The sequence below is a fragment of the Myxocyprinus asiaticus genome, chromosome 39 (genome assembly GCF_019703515.2).
Source record: "Myxocyprinus asiaticus isolate MX2 ecotype Aquarium Trade chromosome 39, UBuf_Myxa_2, whole genome shotgun sequence".
NCBI lineage: Eukaryota > Metazoa > Chordata > Actinopteri > Cypriniformes > Catostomidae > Myxocyprinus > Myxocyprinus asiaticus.
In genome coordinates this window covers 32,666,801-32,684,233 of record NC_059382.1, presented here as the reverse complement: position 1 = coordinate 32,684,233, position 17,433 = coordinate 32,666,801, and the positions used below count along the sequence as shown (strand labels likewise).

The 17,433-nt window shown below is 37.9% G+C and overlaps 1 protein-coding gene across 3 annotated transcripts in view; it reads right to left on the bottom strand.

Moving 5' to 3' along the window:
- Nucleotides 1–17,433, bottom strand: part of LOC127430196 (endothelin-converting enzyme 2-like) — a 98,062-nt gene that overhangs the window by 19,429 nt on the left and 61,200 nt on the right. For all 3 annotated transcript variants that reach the window (XM_051679771.1, XM_051679772.1, XM_051679773.1), the window contains 6 exons: nucleotides 8,502–8,626; nucleotides 5,977–6,123; nucleotides 5,790–5,852; nucleotides 5,510–5,698; nucleotides 733–875; nucleotides 355–469 (listed from right to left, as the gene is read on the bottom strand). In XM_051679771.1, the coding sequence (XP_051535731.1) occupies nucleotides 355–469; nucleotides 733–875; nucleotides 5,510–5,698; nucleotides 5,790–5,852; nucleotides 5,977–6,123; nucleotides 8,502–8,626 (782 nt within the window). The remainder of the gene's footprint in view (nucleotides 1–354; nucleotides 470–732; nucleotides 876–5,509; nucleotides 5,699–5,789; nucleotides 5,853–5,976; nucleotides 6,124–8,501; nucleotides 8,627–17,433) is intronic.

Here is a 17,433-nt window from a genome sequence, read left to right as displayed (position 1 = left end):
CCACCCTCAGGTGCTCTTTTCCATACAATGAAAGTGAATGGGGACTGGGGCTGTTGAGCTCCAAAAATGACAAAAAGCACCAAAAATGGGTCATAGAAGTAGTCTAATACTACTCATGCACAATATTTCAAGTCTTCTGAAGAAACATGCTTATTTTGGGAACATATTTTGGACTTAAACAGCTCCATTTCACATACTTCTTCATTGTATGACAATCTGCTAAACATCTCCTTTTGTGTTCCACTGAAGAAAGAAAGTCATTTGGATTCAGAATGACATCAGGGTAAGTAAATGACAAAAGTTACATTTTTGGGTGAGCTATCCCTTTAATTCCCACATTCACTTTACACACACCTTCTTGGTGCCATAAAGGCTTTCCAGTAGCTTATCCTGAGCATTCTCAAACCGCTGGTCTAAACTGGAGGCTGCTTTCTGCACCAGGTTCCAGATCATGTAATTATTCAGAAGACTGAAGAAGAAAGACAGAGAACATGTCAGAACATTTAAAAAAAGGACCATTCCTGCATGTATATTCATTTACTTATCCATGTAAAGAGAGAGACAGTGTAAAAGAAGTTGTAAAAGGAATAAAGGTATTAATATCCTTGAACAGGTGGATAGATACAGTAGATAGAAAGAACTGAATGTTCTGATCCATGATCTAATCAGGCATTCTCAGAGGGGCCGCCTTTTTGCTGAACTCTGATTAGCTGTAATTAGAGACGGCCATACCTGCGGTCGGTCTTGTTGATGAGCTCTGAAACCTGTTGCAGGTATTCTTTTGCGTAGACCACCACAGGCTCAGTTTCATTCAACTCCAGCGGCGAGAGGGCGGAGTTCAGATAATCTAGCCAATCAACTGCCGGGGCCAACATCTATGACCGAAACGACATAACGGCAACATTAGCAGCATTAAACATCAGAATACTCCCTCATACATTTCATAGAGAGAGAGAGAGAGAGAGAGAGAGAGAGAGAGATAAAGAGGTTTGTGATGAGGAGGAGGGCGGGGCCGGGCCGTGAGGACACATGCTCGGCCCTGAATTGGGCTAATCAGCCGAGAGGGGTATAAAGACGAGCCAGAGGCGCCAGTTTGAGAGAGAGAGACACACGCGGCCGCTGTGTGTATGTGTGTGTGTGTGTGTGTGTGTGTGTGTGCGTCTATGTGTTTTATGTTGTTTTAAGTTGAGTTTATGTCATTAAAGTTTACGTTGACTGTTCTGCCGGTTCCCGCCTCCTCCTTGCCCATGCTTTACCCGTTACAAGGTTTTACTTAGAGATCCAATAACAAAACACATACATTTTTCGTTTTTCGAGAGTGATCATGACATATACAGAAGGTCTACATTGAGCCTCTCATGAATTAAGGGTGCATTAAGTAATTTTTTCCTTATGTTTCTCTGGTGGATATGAGACGAAAGTGGTCTTGGACCATATACTGACACATATCTGCGTCAATCAGCGAAGTCCAATGAATAGAACACCATCACAAAATTGATTTTGTGTTAGTTATCTGCATGCCATATTCTTTTTGTAGGCTGCGCATCCAAAACAAGCTGAGAACTGTTAATATTGCGGCTACCACTAGGTGCGACCTGTCTTATGTAAAACAGAACAGTTTTTTGTAACCACTGACTGAAGTCGTTTTTGGGTAAACTGTTTTGGTGGAAAAAGTTACAGACAAGCTATACTAGGTGTCTTTAACTACTATGCACATAAATTAAAAAAATTAAGCATCTGGGCACATATTCACAAACAATCTTAAGGCTAAAAGTAGCTCCTAACACGGAAATTTAGGATCAGCTCTTACAAATTAGGGGCGTCACTCCTAATTTTAGGACTCGTAAAATTTTAATCTAAGAGTAATTCTAGAAGTATCTTAACGCTAAAAGTAGCTCCTAATCCCACGACAGTTTAGAAGTCCTCCTGAGAACTTCTAAACCCCTAAGAGTGACTAACAAATTATTCGAAGCATGTCAGCTGTCGTCAATCCACATTAAAAACAATGTTTTCGAATATTAAACCTTAAAAAGGTATCATCTGAATCGCAACGGAGTCTATGTTTTTTAATAATACAACATTATAATATTAAAAACAATATACTATTGACATTGGCCTTTAAAAAAAGGTATCGTCTGAGTCGTGATGGTGTTATCCAACATTATATTTGAGGGTATCTAATATTATATTTGCTATATATATCCTGCTATCTGTCTATGAGGAATTTGTTGACAAATAGCGATTCCCTGTCTACCAATCACTTTGGGTGATTTAAAAGAGCGCAGTCATAAAATGTGACATCATCCATAGCACCGAGGTCAACTCCGCTTTACTCTTACATTAAGATTTCCTTGGTACAAATGAGCTCTTAGCAGTTTTGTGAATAGCATTTAAGCAAAAACTCTTAGCTAGAAACTCTTTGGAGAAAATCTTTGTGAATATGGGCCCAGATGCATTGTACTTGTGAACATATGTTTTAGGGGTGGGCGATTTGACCAAAAATCTTAAATCATGATATGAGTTATTTTATGTCACGATAACGATATAGATCACAATATAGTTATAAACCTTGGTTTATATATCCGTTAAACTCTATGGACACTGTATTGTGAAATACACTTTAAGTTTACACTTAAAATGTTAAAGTTCCTGTATACATAAGTCAGGCATATGTGATCGTTTGAAAGCTTAGAATCTGAACTGTTCACAGATCAGCATAACTATGATTACATAAGATAAAATAAGGACTGAAAACATCCGCCTGGCAAAGAAGCCCACCCAAAGGTAATGTGGTAGAAATATTAATATGAATATAAAAGTCTTTTATATAGCACTTAAACAGACAAGTCACATGTCAAATGAAAGCCTGTTGAAAGTTCTGAAAAATGAGACCAATTTTGTGCAATTAGTCCACAGTATGTGTGAATGGTGAGCTTTTAAATTTGTGTGAAAAATTGCAGGAAGTAGCCAAAAAAAAAAAAAAAAGTGCACCAGAATTGAAGAGGATAAATAACCATATTGTAATGCCTATTTTTGGATAATCTTGGCAGTGAATTAAATACTTTATATTCTCTTATTTATTTTTCTCTTTATTTGACAAACATATTCAAAGTAAACTTTAAAAAAAAAAATAATAATAAAAAATAAACCACACAACTTGGTTTTAAATCAACCTAAATTTAATATAATGCCACATTTCCACATTTCAGTCTATGTTGTTGACCAACAATATTATTATTATTAATTTCCTTAAAAAACTCAAGATCTTCTCAAAGCAATGCAACAAAGAAAATAATACATAAGCAAAAAAAAAAAAATATATATATATATACCCTTCTTGCAGAAATATCCAAAATTATATAAACAATTCTTTCTATTTCTTTTCTTTTTTTTTTTTTTTTTTTATTGCATTAATGCGGAGCGCATCATTTAGCTTTATTAATATTCTTTTGCATGCTTCACTTAAATTTTTCTGCTCTGTGTCAGCTTTTGTGAACCCACACTACAGATGTCGCACCTGTTTTAATAATAAGCTCCTCTGCATTTTCTAGACTTGTTTGGGAGTCGTCCCATTCTGTGGAGATGTCTTTCTCCATGTCTCTTCAGTTCTCTCAGTCTCACATGAAGCCCTGTCCAGTGATAGACACTCATGCCACGCACATGAATATTTACATATTGCGATATACACGACATAGCAAAATCTCTTTCGATTCACACTTTATATTGCCGCCATGACAATATTGGCTTATTACCCAGCACTAATGATTGTATTTACATATGTAATTACACTGCTGACCCTACCCCTATCCCTAAACCTATACTTAAACCCAACCATACCCCTAAACCTACACAAAACATTTCGCAGAACAACATGTTAATATCTACACATTAAGCACATTGTAATAAATGCTTAATTTTCTAATGTAAGTACATAGTAGTCGAAGACACCTAATATGAAGAGGGATCAAAGTTATTTACATCCTTATTAATGACCAACTTTCATTCCCTTTTTTCTATAACTGATCTTTGTTGTTCTTTTGCATGTTTTTGTTTTTTAGTTGCAAGCATAATGGTTTTTCGATGGCTATGAAACCGAACTGGAATGCATGTTTGGATTTGCTGTTTCGCTAAATACTCAACTATGCAGCAGGATAGAGACAATAATCTGCATGTTTTCATTCCTGTGACCCAGATGCAATTCTAGCCGCTCTGCCCTAAGGTCCAATACAGCAAAGACCACCATCATAAACACTCAGTTGAAAGCCCCCCCATATACCAGAGCCCTTATCCTTACTTTGGGTGTCTGGAGGAAGAAAAGACTAGGTGGCAGAAATTGACTATTTTCTCTCTCTCTTATGGTTAGAAGTTTCATAAGGTTGCAGTGAAGCTGTTTTTTTTTTTTTTTTTTTTTATAAAATTAAAAAGCAAGTGGACTCTTGTGGATGCTTTGCAAATAAACATGCAAAATATGAATTGACTCTCACATGAGGTGAGACACGAAACATAGCAGACGAAAACAAGAGAGTAATATCGCTCTACTTTAGGCAGACAAATGCCCTGAAGGTAAAGTGTGTAATTTTGTTGTTGTTATAAAGGGTAATCTGCAGAGACAACTATAAGTAAGCCTTTGGTAGGTTGACTTAATAACTTATTAAGCAAATGGCTTGTATTTGGCTTTGTTCATTCCGATAAACTAGGATATGAGAGAAGTAATTTAAAAGTAACTTTAAAAGTAAATAGATTACAAATAAATCTTTAATATTATAAACATAAATCCTCATAATTCCTATAACACTTACACTTATGCCCTTTATACTGACACAACACACGTAATTTAACTAGTAAGCGATCATCCGTTATGTCGACCCCTCCACTTCTCGCTACCCCACTCTACAGAGGAGGAAAAAGATGAAACAAAATGACATTGTTGCTCAGCAACTGTTGCCACATGAATCACAGGGGCCTTAACAAAATAAAATTTCCCTGAACGCAGCTGCACAAAGACAAAAGTCTCTTAATAAATCAATGCTGGAAAAAAGCCACATGACACAAAAAGGAATGAATATTAGTATGCATAGAAAGATGACCTGAGAAATAAGACAAAAGAGTGGATGTGGTGTTGTATTCTATTATTGAATCAAGACAGACAAGAGACAGACAGACAGACAGACAGATAGATAGATCAAAAATATGTTTTTCTCATCCTGTTCTCTGATTCTGAGCTCGTAAATGCCGTACATACACCCACTCACACACACACTTCTTGCATTATTCATAAACGCTCCCTTCTCGTATCTCAAAACACACTCATCACGAACACCTTTAACAAGCAATATGCTGAAACACACACTCATACTGATTTAATGATGAAAACTAATGAACCCAAAAATTCAGCTAGGAACTGAACACATTTTGCATCGACATTTTTGGACTTTTATCTATTTAACACAGCAACTACAAATCATTAAAAATTTTGTATAATTAAAACCTACTGAGCGCACACACACACCTGGAGCTCAGCTATCGTTATCTTGTGATAGATCTTCTCCTCGTCTCTGCGTTCATCCTGAGGCACGGTGATGTTGGCTAGTGCAGTCTCGAAGTCCAAGATTTGCTGCATCTGACCCTGAGTGGAATTCTTGTCTCCTCCCAACAACAAACCCAGTTCCACCATGTAGTCCAGATAGGCCTTTAACACCTCAACAAACACAAACAAAAACATTTACAAATGCATCATGTTACATACCCTAACAGACTGTTACAATACTTGAAGCTCTGCTAATTTCTACCTTTTCATTTGTCTTATTGAGGTAATAATCTCGAGAAGGCAGGAAGAGTCCTGATTGGTCAACCTGAGGAAACAGGACGTTTACACAGGTGAACAATCATGAGAGACATACTGTACGGGTGGTAAAAACAGTAAATATAAAACAACAGGCAAATATCTTGGGCCATAAACATAAAGAGTATATGCACCTGAATGATATTGCTGTTTGAGTTTTTTGGGTCCACACTGACACCAACAGTAAAGAAGGGCTGAGCTCTGTAAGGTCCAGACACTGTTTTCAAAACATCCATTAAGTTTTCTTTATCCCAAGACTCTGTGATGTTCCAACCCCCTGTCTGCACATCCACACACACACACACACACACATAAAAACAGCATCAGTTTCTAACACATTGGCTTTTTGTTCTGAAGTCCTACCTAACTTGTTTAAGTCCTACAGGTTTATCTATGTTGTTTAAATCCTACACGTTTACCATACCAGTTACAGTTTTATAGGTTTATCTAACTTATTAAAATCCTGCAGGTTTACCTGTCCCATTTAAGTCCTGCAGGTCCAGGGGAGTAGATTCCAGGGGGATGGGGGGGAGGTAACCCCCCCAATAATCAAAACAAGCAAGTACAACCCCCCCAATATTTATACCATGATCAATGGAAACATTGATGTTCAAGCCAAAGCTACACCCTTGTGCAGGTCAATCTATCTCGTTTAAGTCCTATGGGTTTATCTGACTCTCTCAAGTCCTACAGGTTAAGGTTAGGGTTAAGCCCAAAGTATTCTTCCTTTTTGACGTGAGTGCTCAGCTTCTGCGTACAGTCAAGCGTGAGCCTGTCAAAGTATACTCCATCTGACGGTGCATACACAGGCGGTATGGTGCATGCACGCTATGATTGTACAAAACACCGGACTATCTTTCTTAAGGAGTTTAGACCCATAAAAATGTCTTCTTTATTCTTCTAGCGCATCTTCATGAAAACTTTGGCTCAAATGTGAGTGTCCACCTTTTGGACCCATAAATTAGTGCAAATAATTCCATGCGCATTCTGTGCGTTCAAAGACTCACAGTTAGAAAAATTGGGTTGCACGCGTTCAGTGCTCAAGCACCCTGCTGATGGTGAGAATTGTATCACGCGTTCTGTACACGGACGCTCAGCATTCGCATCTGACCGAAGTATACTTTGGGCTTTAAGGTTAAGGCCCCTAGGGTCAGGGCTAACTCTTAAGTCCTAAAGGTTTTTCCATCCCCTTTAAGACCTACAGGTTTATCTAACTCTTTTTAATCCTACAGGTTTATCTAACTCTTTTAAGTCCTACAGGTTTTTCCATCTCGTTTAAGTCCTACAGGTTTATCTAACTCTTTTAAGTCCTACAGGTTTCCTCATGCTTAAGTCTTACAGTTTTATCTAACTCTTTTGAGTCCTACAGGTTTATCTAACTCTTTTAAGTCCTACAGGTTTATCTAACTCTTTTAAGTCCTACAGGTCTCCTCATGTTTAAGTCCTATAGGTTTATCTAACTCTTTTAAGTCCTACAGGTTTTTCCATCTCGTTTAAGTTCTACAGGTCTATCTAACTCTTTTAAGTCCTACAGGTTTTCCATACTGTTTAAGTCCTATAGGCTTATCTAACTCTTTTGAGTCCTACGGGTTTATCTAACTCTTTAAATCCTACAGGTTTTTTCATCAAGTTTAGTTCTACAGGTTTATTTAACCCATTTCAGTCTGTTGGGTTTATCTAACCAGATAAACCATCTAACCAATCTAACCATTTTGTTTCACTCAAAAATATATAACATTATGGAAGTAAAATGGGTTATGAATGCTATTTCATGCTGACTTTTAGATTGAAGGTATTTCTCTAAGGGAGTGTGAAATAAAGCCGAAAGCAATAACATCTTGCTCTCAGAGCTAAAGGAGCATGGCTCAGATGGGTTTGTGGCAACACCAAATATCAAAGGCAATTAAATCTGTCTCACCTCAGAGAATAAAACTATTCTCAGCTCTCTTTAACACTATTCACTCAATCACTGTGATCCCAATGACACGACATGAGATAGAGAGCGACAGATTGAAGAGTTAGTATTTGTAAAACTTTGTTAAAGGGCAGCTCTTTGGTAGCATGAAGAAGGATGAAAAAGATGGAGATTTTTCATCCTCCATCTTTCCTATCATACTTTTGTCTAACCCTCCAGTCGACAGCTGCTTGTGTGGAGAGGGCTTTAAATTTAGAAGATAAAAGTGCTGTTTGACATCCCTGCTTTCTCTCTGAGAGATGGACTCCTCTTTCAGGTCTGTGCTGAGAGTTAGTTTTTGAGATCTCTTATTCAAAAAGCATGACAACTTTCTCATTATTCGTGACAAATATTGGGACTAAAAAATTAGATTGATATTTTTTAGGTGCAGAGAACTATATATCCAAATTCAGCCCTTGAAATGATACATGAACAGAAAATAATTAATTTGTCAAGGATGTCTTTCAAATTCGATAATTTCAAGGGTTGCTGGTTTTAAATAGAGTTGCATTGATATTATTATAGCCATTTTCAAGTTGTCCTGTTTAATGCAAACAAAGGCAATTAAAACTCTATTTTAAGGAGATCCACAGCAAACCAATCAATAAAATTAATGAGGCATCAAATTAATTTTGTATTACATTGCCTTCCATTCCTTCTCACACAGTTCCTCTACACCAGAGGGGGCACTGAAGAAACACCCACCTTTGCAATTAGGTCAATGAGTGGTTGGGCTCCGAGCTCTTCTATTCGCTGTTCATTCAGACAGGAGAGATAGTAAGACTGCGTCTTCCTCTCTGCCTCGCTGCTTGAGTTAAAGGTGCCATTCTCTACAGAAAATAAGAAGAATTTTGAGTTGCATTTGAGTTGCATCACAATAGTGTTGAGTTCGAATTCACCTTCAGACGTGTCTAAGTCTTTAACCAATCGAGTCCAAGTCGCGTCTGAGTTCAAAATGGGTCTGACTCAAGAATGAGTCCATTACTGTCCGAGTCCGAGTCGGATCGGAGTCCGAGTGAATCTTAATTAAAATTTGAACTGTAAACTCAACACTAAGCCGTCACATCAATATTTTAAGCTCATTTCAACCTCCACAACTGAGGTAAACAATGTGTCAATATAAATGTACCGGTCACAAAAACATACCTCTGTTGGATTTCATATCAATATCTCATAATTTGTATCCTGCTGAACAAACTTCAAAGCAGTTTCACAACAAAATCATATACTACAAGTGTATGAAGACAAAACTGAATGAACAATCCTTTTTTTATAGTTATGTCCTTCAACACACTTCTTGTTGCATTCTGTTGGCATTTTAATAATCTGTTGCTTTCCCCCCTCCACTCAAATATACAGGTGCATCTCAATAAATTAGAATGTCGTGGAAAAGTTCATTTATTTCAGTAATTCAACTCAAATTGTGAAACTCGTGTATTAAATAAATTCAGTGCACACAGACTGAAGTAGTTTAAGTCTTTGGTTCTTTTAATTGTGATGATTTTGGCTCACATTTAACAAAAACCCACCAATTCACTATCTCAAATAATTAGAATATGGTGACATGCCAATCAGCTAATCAACTCAAAACACCTTCAAAGGTTTCCTGAGCCTTCAAAATGGTCTCTCAGTTTGGTTCACTAGGCTACACAATCATGGGGAAGACTGCTGATCTGACAGTTGTCCAGAAGACAATCATTGACACCCTTCACAAGGAGGGTAAGCCACAAACATTCATTGCCAAAGAAGCTGGCTGTTCACAGAGTGCTGTATCCAAGCATGTTAACAGAAAGATGAGTGGAAGGAAAAAGTGTGGAAGAAAAAGATGCACAACCAACCGAGAGAACCGCAGCCTTATGATTGTCTTCACAAGGACTTCACAAGGAATGGACTGAGGCTGGGGTCAAGGCATCAAGACACAGACATGTCAAGGAATTTGGCTACAGTTGTCATATTCCTCTTGTTAAGCCACTCCTGAACCACAGACAACGTCAGAGGCGTCTTACCTGGGCTAAGGAGAAGAAGAACTGGACTGTTGCCCAGTGGTCCAAAGTCCTCTTTTCAGATGAGAGCAAGTTTTGTATTTCATTTGGAAACCAAGGTCCTAGAGTCTGGAGGAAGGGTGGAGAAGCTCATAGCCCAAGTTGCTTGAAGTCCAGTGTTAAGTTTCCACAGTCTGTGATGATTTGGGGTGCAATGTCATCTGCTGGTGTTGGTCCATTGTGTTTTTTGAAAACCAAAGTCACTGCACCCGTTTACCAAGAAATTTTGGAGCACTTCATGCTTCCTTCTGCTGACCAGCTTTTTAAAGATGCTGATTTCATTTTCCAGCAGGATTTGGCACCTGCCCACACTGCCAAAAGCACCAAAAGTTGGTTAAATGACCATGGTGTTGGTGTGCTTGACTGGCCAGCAAACTCACCAGACCTGAACCCCATAGAGAATCTATGGGGTATTGTCAAGAGGAAAATGAGAAACAAGAGACCAAAAAATGCAGATGAGCTGAAGGCCACTGTCAAAGAAACCTGGGCTTCCATACCACCTCAGCAGTGCCACAAACTGATCACCTCCATGCCATGCCGAATTGAGGCAGTAATTAAAGCAAAAAGAGCCCCTACCAAGTATTGAGTACATATACAGTAAATGAACATACTTTCCAGAAGGCCAACAATTCACTAAAAATGTTTTTTTTATTGGTCTTATGATGTATTCTAATTTTTTGAGATAGTGAATTGGTGGGTTTTTGTTAAATGTGAGCCAAAATCATCACAATTAAAAGAACCAGACTTGAACTACTTCAGTCTGTGTGCACTGAATTTATTTAATACACGAGTTTCACAATTTGAGTTGAATTACTGAAATAAATGAACTTTTCCACGACATTCTAATTTATTGAGATGCACCTGTAGATTAAAGAAAGTGACTACATACTGTAGAAAAGAGAAAAGCTTCGTCATTTCAATTTAGATCTTAGTTTTATCTAAAATTATCCCTGTCTAAAAAAAATTCTCTATATTGATCTGCCGAGGTTTAAGAAAATACATACAAATGAGTCAACAGAGTAGTAATTGGCACTCACTGAGACTTTACATCTGATTTGACTGCAAATGCTACATCCAAAACACTGGAAAAGCCCACTGCTAACATTATCATACATGACAGTCGCAAGTGTCTAGTTCATGCGCGGAAAGCGGCACATCGAGGGCAGTTCCTCTCATGGGTGTTCGCACACAGTAGCTACAACCGAAGATAAAAATATTTTAGATTTTCTTGAGAGGGAGCAATGGCTGTGTCAGTCTACATTCATTGAGGAAATTTTGAAAAACCTACCACAGAATATGTAAAGGTGCAGTATGTAAGATTCAGAAACCCTTGTTATTAATGACACCTGTGACCATTAAGTGAACTGCAGCCAGCTACCTGTTGCTCACGCTCGTGCACACACTCCATTGTGACGCGAGCGAGCATCGACCAAAACAATGATGTAACGTACAAAGAGGCTGAATGTGATTCACCGACATCATGCTGACAGATGAGGTAGCATAATTAAAATTACACAGTTATGATTGTTTTACTACAAACTTGGAGACTGTATATTATATTTGACTCTCCAGTGCTGGAACAGGGCTAAAACAAAGTGTGGATATAGGTCTGACTATACGAGACTGTAGTTTAAAGTAATCACTTTTCTTTGCATGATACATTGACTGCATTTATACGATAGCCTATGTCGGCATTAGCTATCTAGCCAGCTTTATCAATAGCTGTTAGCTAAATTTGGTGGATGATGACAGTAACTGTTTATAAAATAGTCTGTACATTATAAATATGTTGACACAATTCAGTATTGAATTCCATCACAACTTTTATTTTGATATATCAATGCACTATTGTTTTATAATAATAGATTGTATATATTTTCTGTATAACCAAGTTACGTTACACTAATGAATGGAGCTTTTTGCATTATCTTGAACATTGTCTAGCATTCATTTCATGTGTTATTGTAGTTTACCTTGCTGAATAATTACAGATTAACATTGACATTAACCTGACTTTTAGTATAAAGAGATCGTTGAAATTATTTGAAAGTTACGAAGCAAGGTAGCTTGCAATTCGTAAGCGTTAGCAGGCAAGATCAAGTTAGCTAAAATTACACAAATCAATGCTTATGGCACTATATTTCACATGCTTTGCAGTTATGTAAGCTTACCTGTCCAATAAGGAGAACGCCAATTCAGTGTCGGTTTTGATCCCCAAAACCGAACGAAGTTCCCTCCAGGAATCAAATGCCCTGCCGATGTTCACTCTAGTTTTCGCTCAAATATGATCACGTTCCTGCTTAGCCAGACGGGATTTAGTAGATAAATATTTTTTTTTTTTTTGGCTTACTCTGAGTTTGTGTAGGAGTCGGTGTTGTGCTGGGAGCCAGTCGTTTGCTGGATTCCATCTCTAAGATAACGTTACCTAGTGTTGCAGACTGTCTGTTGACGCTGTTGAATAGCGGAAGAGAAGCTACTGTCTGAGGCAAGGCTCTCGGGAGCGCGCATAAACGTCACATCCTTTGGATTTTCCCGGCAAAAGCGACCCGCTCCCTTTGCATGAAAATCAGTCTACAGGCTTTAATAGGCAACCTAGGAAGTCCGGAAAGGGCTCATTTTTTAAGTTGCATTACAAGCCGTTCACACATTGGCAAAAAAGGCGAATATTACATGAAAAATGTTACATATTGCACCTTTAAGTGAGCTCTTGTTGAACTGCAAAAAAGTCAGGAGCTTCAGTTAATGTTCACATCAACCATCAGAATGGGGAATAAAATGTGATCTTAGTGATTTTGACCGTGGTATGATTTTTGGTGCCAGACAGGCTGGTTTGAGTATTTCTGTAACTGCTGACCTCCTGGGATTTTCACGCACAACAGTCTCTAGAGTTTACTCAGAATGGTGCCAAAAACAAAAAAACATCAAGTGAGCGGCAGTTCTGCGGATGGAAAACCCTTGTTGATGAGAGAGGTCAACGGAGAATGGCCAGACTGGTTCGAACTGACAAAGTACATGGTAACTCAGATAACCACTCTGGGGTGTGTTTCCCAAAAGCATCGTTTGCAAACTATGGTTGCAAGTTTCATCGTTACCAACATAGTTCAACGATTTGGAGTTTCCCGAAACCGTAGTTCCAACGAACATTCGCAAACAGTGTCACAAAGTTGTGTAGTTGGAACTACAGCTCTCCACCTGTGGTTAGAAGCATAGTTCCTTGTTAGTTTACGCTGTTGACGTCATTAATTTCACCGCAGCTGGGGTGTATTCTATTCAGACTTATCACCCCTATGCCCTATTGCTTTCAAAGACTTCACCATCCACTCTGAGATCTTTGAAAGGCTTGAAGTTGTGGTGCTCAAAGTTATTTTTATTGGAAATTCTGTTTGACACGATCTTCCAGTGTGACTGTCACAATTGTTCTCCTTTCGAAGTGCCCTACGAAAGCATTATTTATGACGTTTGGAACAAAGAATTGGCTTCGTTTTTGCGTAGAAAAGGTGAGTTACTTTATTATTAACAAGCGAATATCTTTGTTACAACATTTTCCAAAGAGAATTTCACATATGGCTATATATGTAAAACACAATTTGCAAGTTAATGGTTTTCACTGATATAAAAAGTTATTATTCTGTTAGTTGATAATGAAGTAATGACATTGCATGACATGATTCACACAATAATTGCTTACATTTGATCTGGCATTCCAATAATACTGTGATGCACACCAAATCACAAGTATCACCTTTTATGTGCTCATTTCTACATGTTAAACTACTGGATGAATTCCCAGTGTAATAGAAAAATACTAACTCAAAACACATGTTAAAAAATGATTTTTAATTTTTTATAGTATTTTTGGTCATCAAATGGGATATTATATTTTGTATTTAAATTCAGATGGTGAAGGGTTTTAACTTCCCTGTCACTGAAATGCAAGTTTGTTGCCATGCAGCACTACACAGCTTCACTAGAGCCCCATTTGCCAGACCCCATCTGTATCTTTCACTCCATATATATTTAATTCTATATCTTTCATTGTGTCAAGAATAAAAGTGCCATTCTTACTGGTTTTTGAAAAGTGTGCATATGTATGTGCTCAAGTGCGGTAAAGTGAGGTAAGAGGAAAACCCACTATTGCAGCTCAACGCTGCAAGAGGTCGCAATGAAAACAAACACGCCAGCAACAGAGGGGCATGTGAAAATAAAGCAAAACAGCGGAGAACAGAAAATAACAGAAGTAGTCCTCAGATGCCATGATCTTTATTTACAGCAGCGTCGTGTGGAAATAACATTGCTGTGGAGCTGCTTACTGACTAAACCGCTTGTATACTGTAGTAAAGAGTACGCCACTTACAAAGTGCATAATAACGTAAATGTCTATTTAGTGCCTTAAGCAGTTTTTTTCAAAATAAACGGCTTTCTGTCCATGTAAATGAGCTGTTATAATTCGATCTCTGCAGAAATTATTACTCCACCCCTGAGTAATGTTATTAATGACAGCTCTACATTGTTGAACCAATGTGGTTTGAACAATGGATGTGCAACATAGTTACTAGGGTTTCGGAAAACACTTGTGACTAGCTAGTTAGTTTCTCTAACGATGCATTATACTATGGTGGTTAAGCAGTGAGTTATGTCATTGTACGGGAAACGCACCCCTGTACAATTGTAATGAGCAGAATTTTTTTCTTTTTTTCTTAAAAGATTAGTCATTAGTTCAAAGGCCTGATAATAAACCTCATTTATGCTCATAAATGGAACCAGAAGTGATAGAGCAGGGAGAGATCTACAATATGCAGTGTACTGAGTTCCAAGGTAATGGAGTGAGAAAATCTGCTCCAAAAAAGCAAAATATCATGCAGGGGTTGCTGTCAGAAACCACACAGCTGGTCTGCATTAGGTCAACTTTAGCTATTCTGAAGTTTACAAGACCCTAAAGGCAGAGAAAATCCCCATTTCTCTGTCAGCAATTAAGAGAATATGTCAACGCTTTGAAACCACAGGTGATGTTGCCAGAAAGAAAGGATCTGGAAGGCTCAAAGCCTCTTCATACAGGGATGACCTGCTGTACAGAAATGTACAGTTTTCAAAGACAGGAAAAAAAGCCAACAAAAACTGTCAGCAGAATTCAAGACCTCAGAAAACAAGACTCCTTCAGGAAGAAAATATTCAGAAGGTTATCTAATGCAGGTTTTGTGTCTAGAAGTTGTGTTAAAAAGCCATTGCTGTCTCAGAAAAACATCAAAGACAGAATTAGGTTTTTGGCAGAATATGGGTGGTTCAGCAGAGTTGTGTGGAGTAATGACTCACAATTTGATTTGCATCGTGATGCTCCAGAGAGGTGTCTTTGAAGATCTGGTGAGAAATACAATAGTGACTGCATCTCTACCATAGTGAAGCATGGAGGAAGAGGTGTCATGGTGTGGGGAGCCTTTTCAGCTGCTGGTACTGGTGAGCTGCTTCACTGTGAAAAGTCAATTAATGCTTTGGAGTACAGGAGAATATTGCAGAAAGGCTTGGTTCCCACAGCTGAAAAGTTGTTGTTTGCTAAAGAGGAACGGGGGGGTGGGGGTAGATGATGGGCAGCGCAGAGCATCGTCATAAGGGTAAACAAACATGACAGCAGGGAGAACCACTTGCAAAGGGTTAGCACACAGGTCATAGAACAGCCAGCTGAGTTTCTCCAACTGTGTGGAAAACAGACTTCACGCTGCCCTATGACTGGCTCTTGCCACATCGCACAGAATACTAGGACGCAAGCAGAAGCAATGCAGTGGAGGTGAACAGAGAAAGCCCTGCCATCCATCTTTCTAATGTCATCTCTATGGCAGCGACAAAACATGACAAAACGCAGATGCCGCGAGAGAGCTGAAATGAGCATGGGTGGTTTTCATCCTCGATAATCTCCTGCCAGCAGTTGCACTTAAAAATCGTGTGACGCAGATGCCATTGGGACGACAGGGGTGGAAGGGGAAAGCATCACAACTGTCATGCTAACTTCATTCACTTGAGAAATGGTGCAGTTGAGCAGAAGGAACCAGAACAGGTAACTGGCAGTGCTGAGTGCAAATTGGATTCAACACAGAAACAAACAAACCATTTGAGCCAATATATGTATCCTGTGTGGATTAGAACTTTTTCCATGGGCTTTAACCCTCAGAGACCCAGTGTAACAGATCTGCAACATTTGTTTAAAAAAATTAAATCATTTCAAATATCCATGAAATACAGGTAAAACCTACACATAACAATAGCTGACACTGAACTGTATCACAACAACAGCTTTGGTGGGAAAGATTTTTCCATTTTATCTTTTTAACTGTCAGAGCTGGCTAAAGTCACACTAAAAGGTAACAGTTACATGACAAAATCGCTAACACTGTTGGAACAAATTTAGCAATATTTGATGTTACATTTGTTCTTAAATCGCAACATTTACTGATTTAAATATAAATAATATACCCCAAATATAAACTTTCATGAATCAGAGACCATTTTTCTAAAAATAATGCAACACTGGGCATAAGTTGTCAAAATGTTTCTATATTCATACAATGAAGCCTATACAATAAATCATAGATAAACTATTACAAATGATTTTCAGCTGTTTTCTGTTTTATCATTTAAAAAAAACTTCTTGGTATTTATGGTATATTAAAGTAATAGTTCACCCCACAATTTTTATTCTCTCATCATTTACTCACCCTCAGGCCATCCCAGATATGTATGATTTATTTCTTCTGCTGTACACAAATGAAGACTATTAGAAGAATGTCTTAGCTCTGTAGGTCCATACAATGCAAGTGAATGGTGGCCAGAAATTTGAAGCTCCAAAAAACAAAACAAACGGGCAGCATTAAAGTAATCCATACGACTCCAGTGGTTAAATCCATGTCTTCAGAAGCATTATAATAGGTGTGGGTGAGAAACAGATCCATATTTAAGTCATTTTTTACTATAAATGTATAAATGCATATCGCCACCTAGTGGGCAGGGAGGAGAATTTATAGTAAAACACACTCTTAAATATTGATCTGTATCTCACACAAACCTTTAATATAGCTTCAAAGTTCTGGCAACCATTCACTTACACTTAATGGACCAACAAAGCTGAAATATTCTTCTAAAAATCTTTGTTTGGGTTCAGCAAAAGAAAGTCATTCACATCAGTGATAGCGTATTTAATTCAAAACTCTCACTTACTGTCCAAAAAATAAATAAAAAATAAAAAATTGCAACCCTAAATGGCCAGCATTGCAATTTGGCAACATTTTTCTAAAATACACCCCTAAACAAAATATGCATAAAAAAAATTTTTATTTATTTATTTTTTTAATGGAAGGAAGGCCAGTGGATTCCTACAAACACTTTCAAAGAGGAGAATGTTTGGGTGTCTGAGGATTAAAGACTCCATCACATCAACATTTGAAATTTGTGGCTTTTAGTCCATGTCTCTAGGCCTTTTATATGCTAGTGCACTCCAAAAAGTTGACCAAATTAACTTTTATCACAAATATGTATTTAAAATGTACAGTCTTTCTCTTCCAGGAATATGGACTAATCTTGATGACTCATCTTGCACTCACTCATTCTGT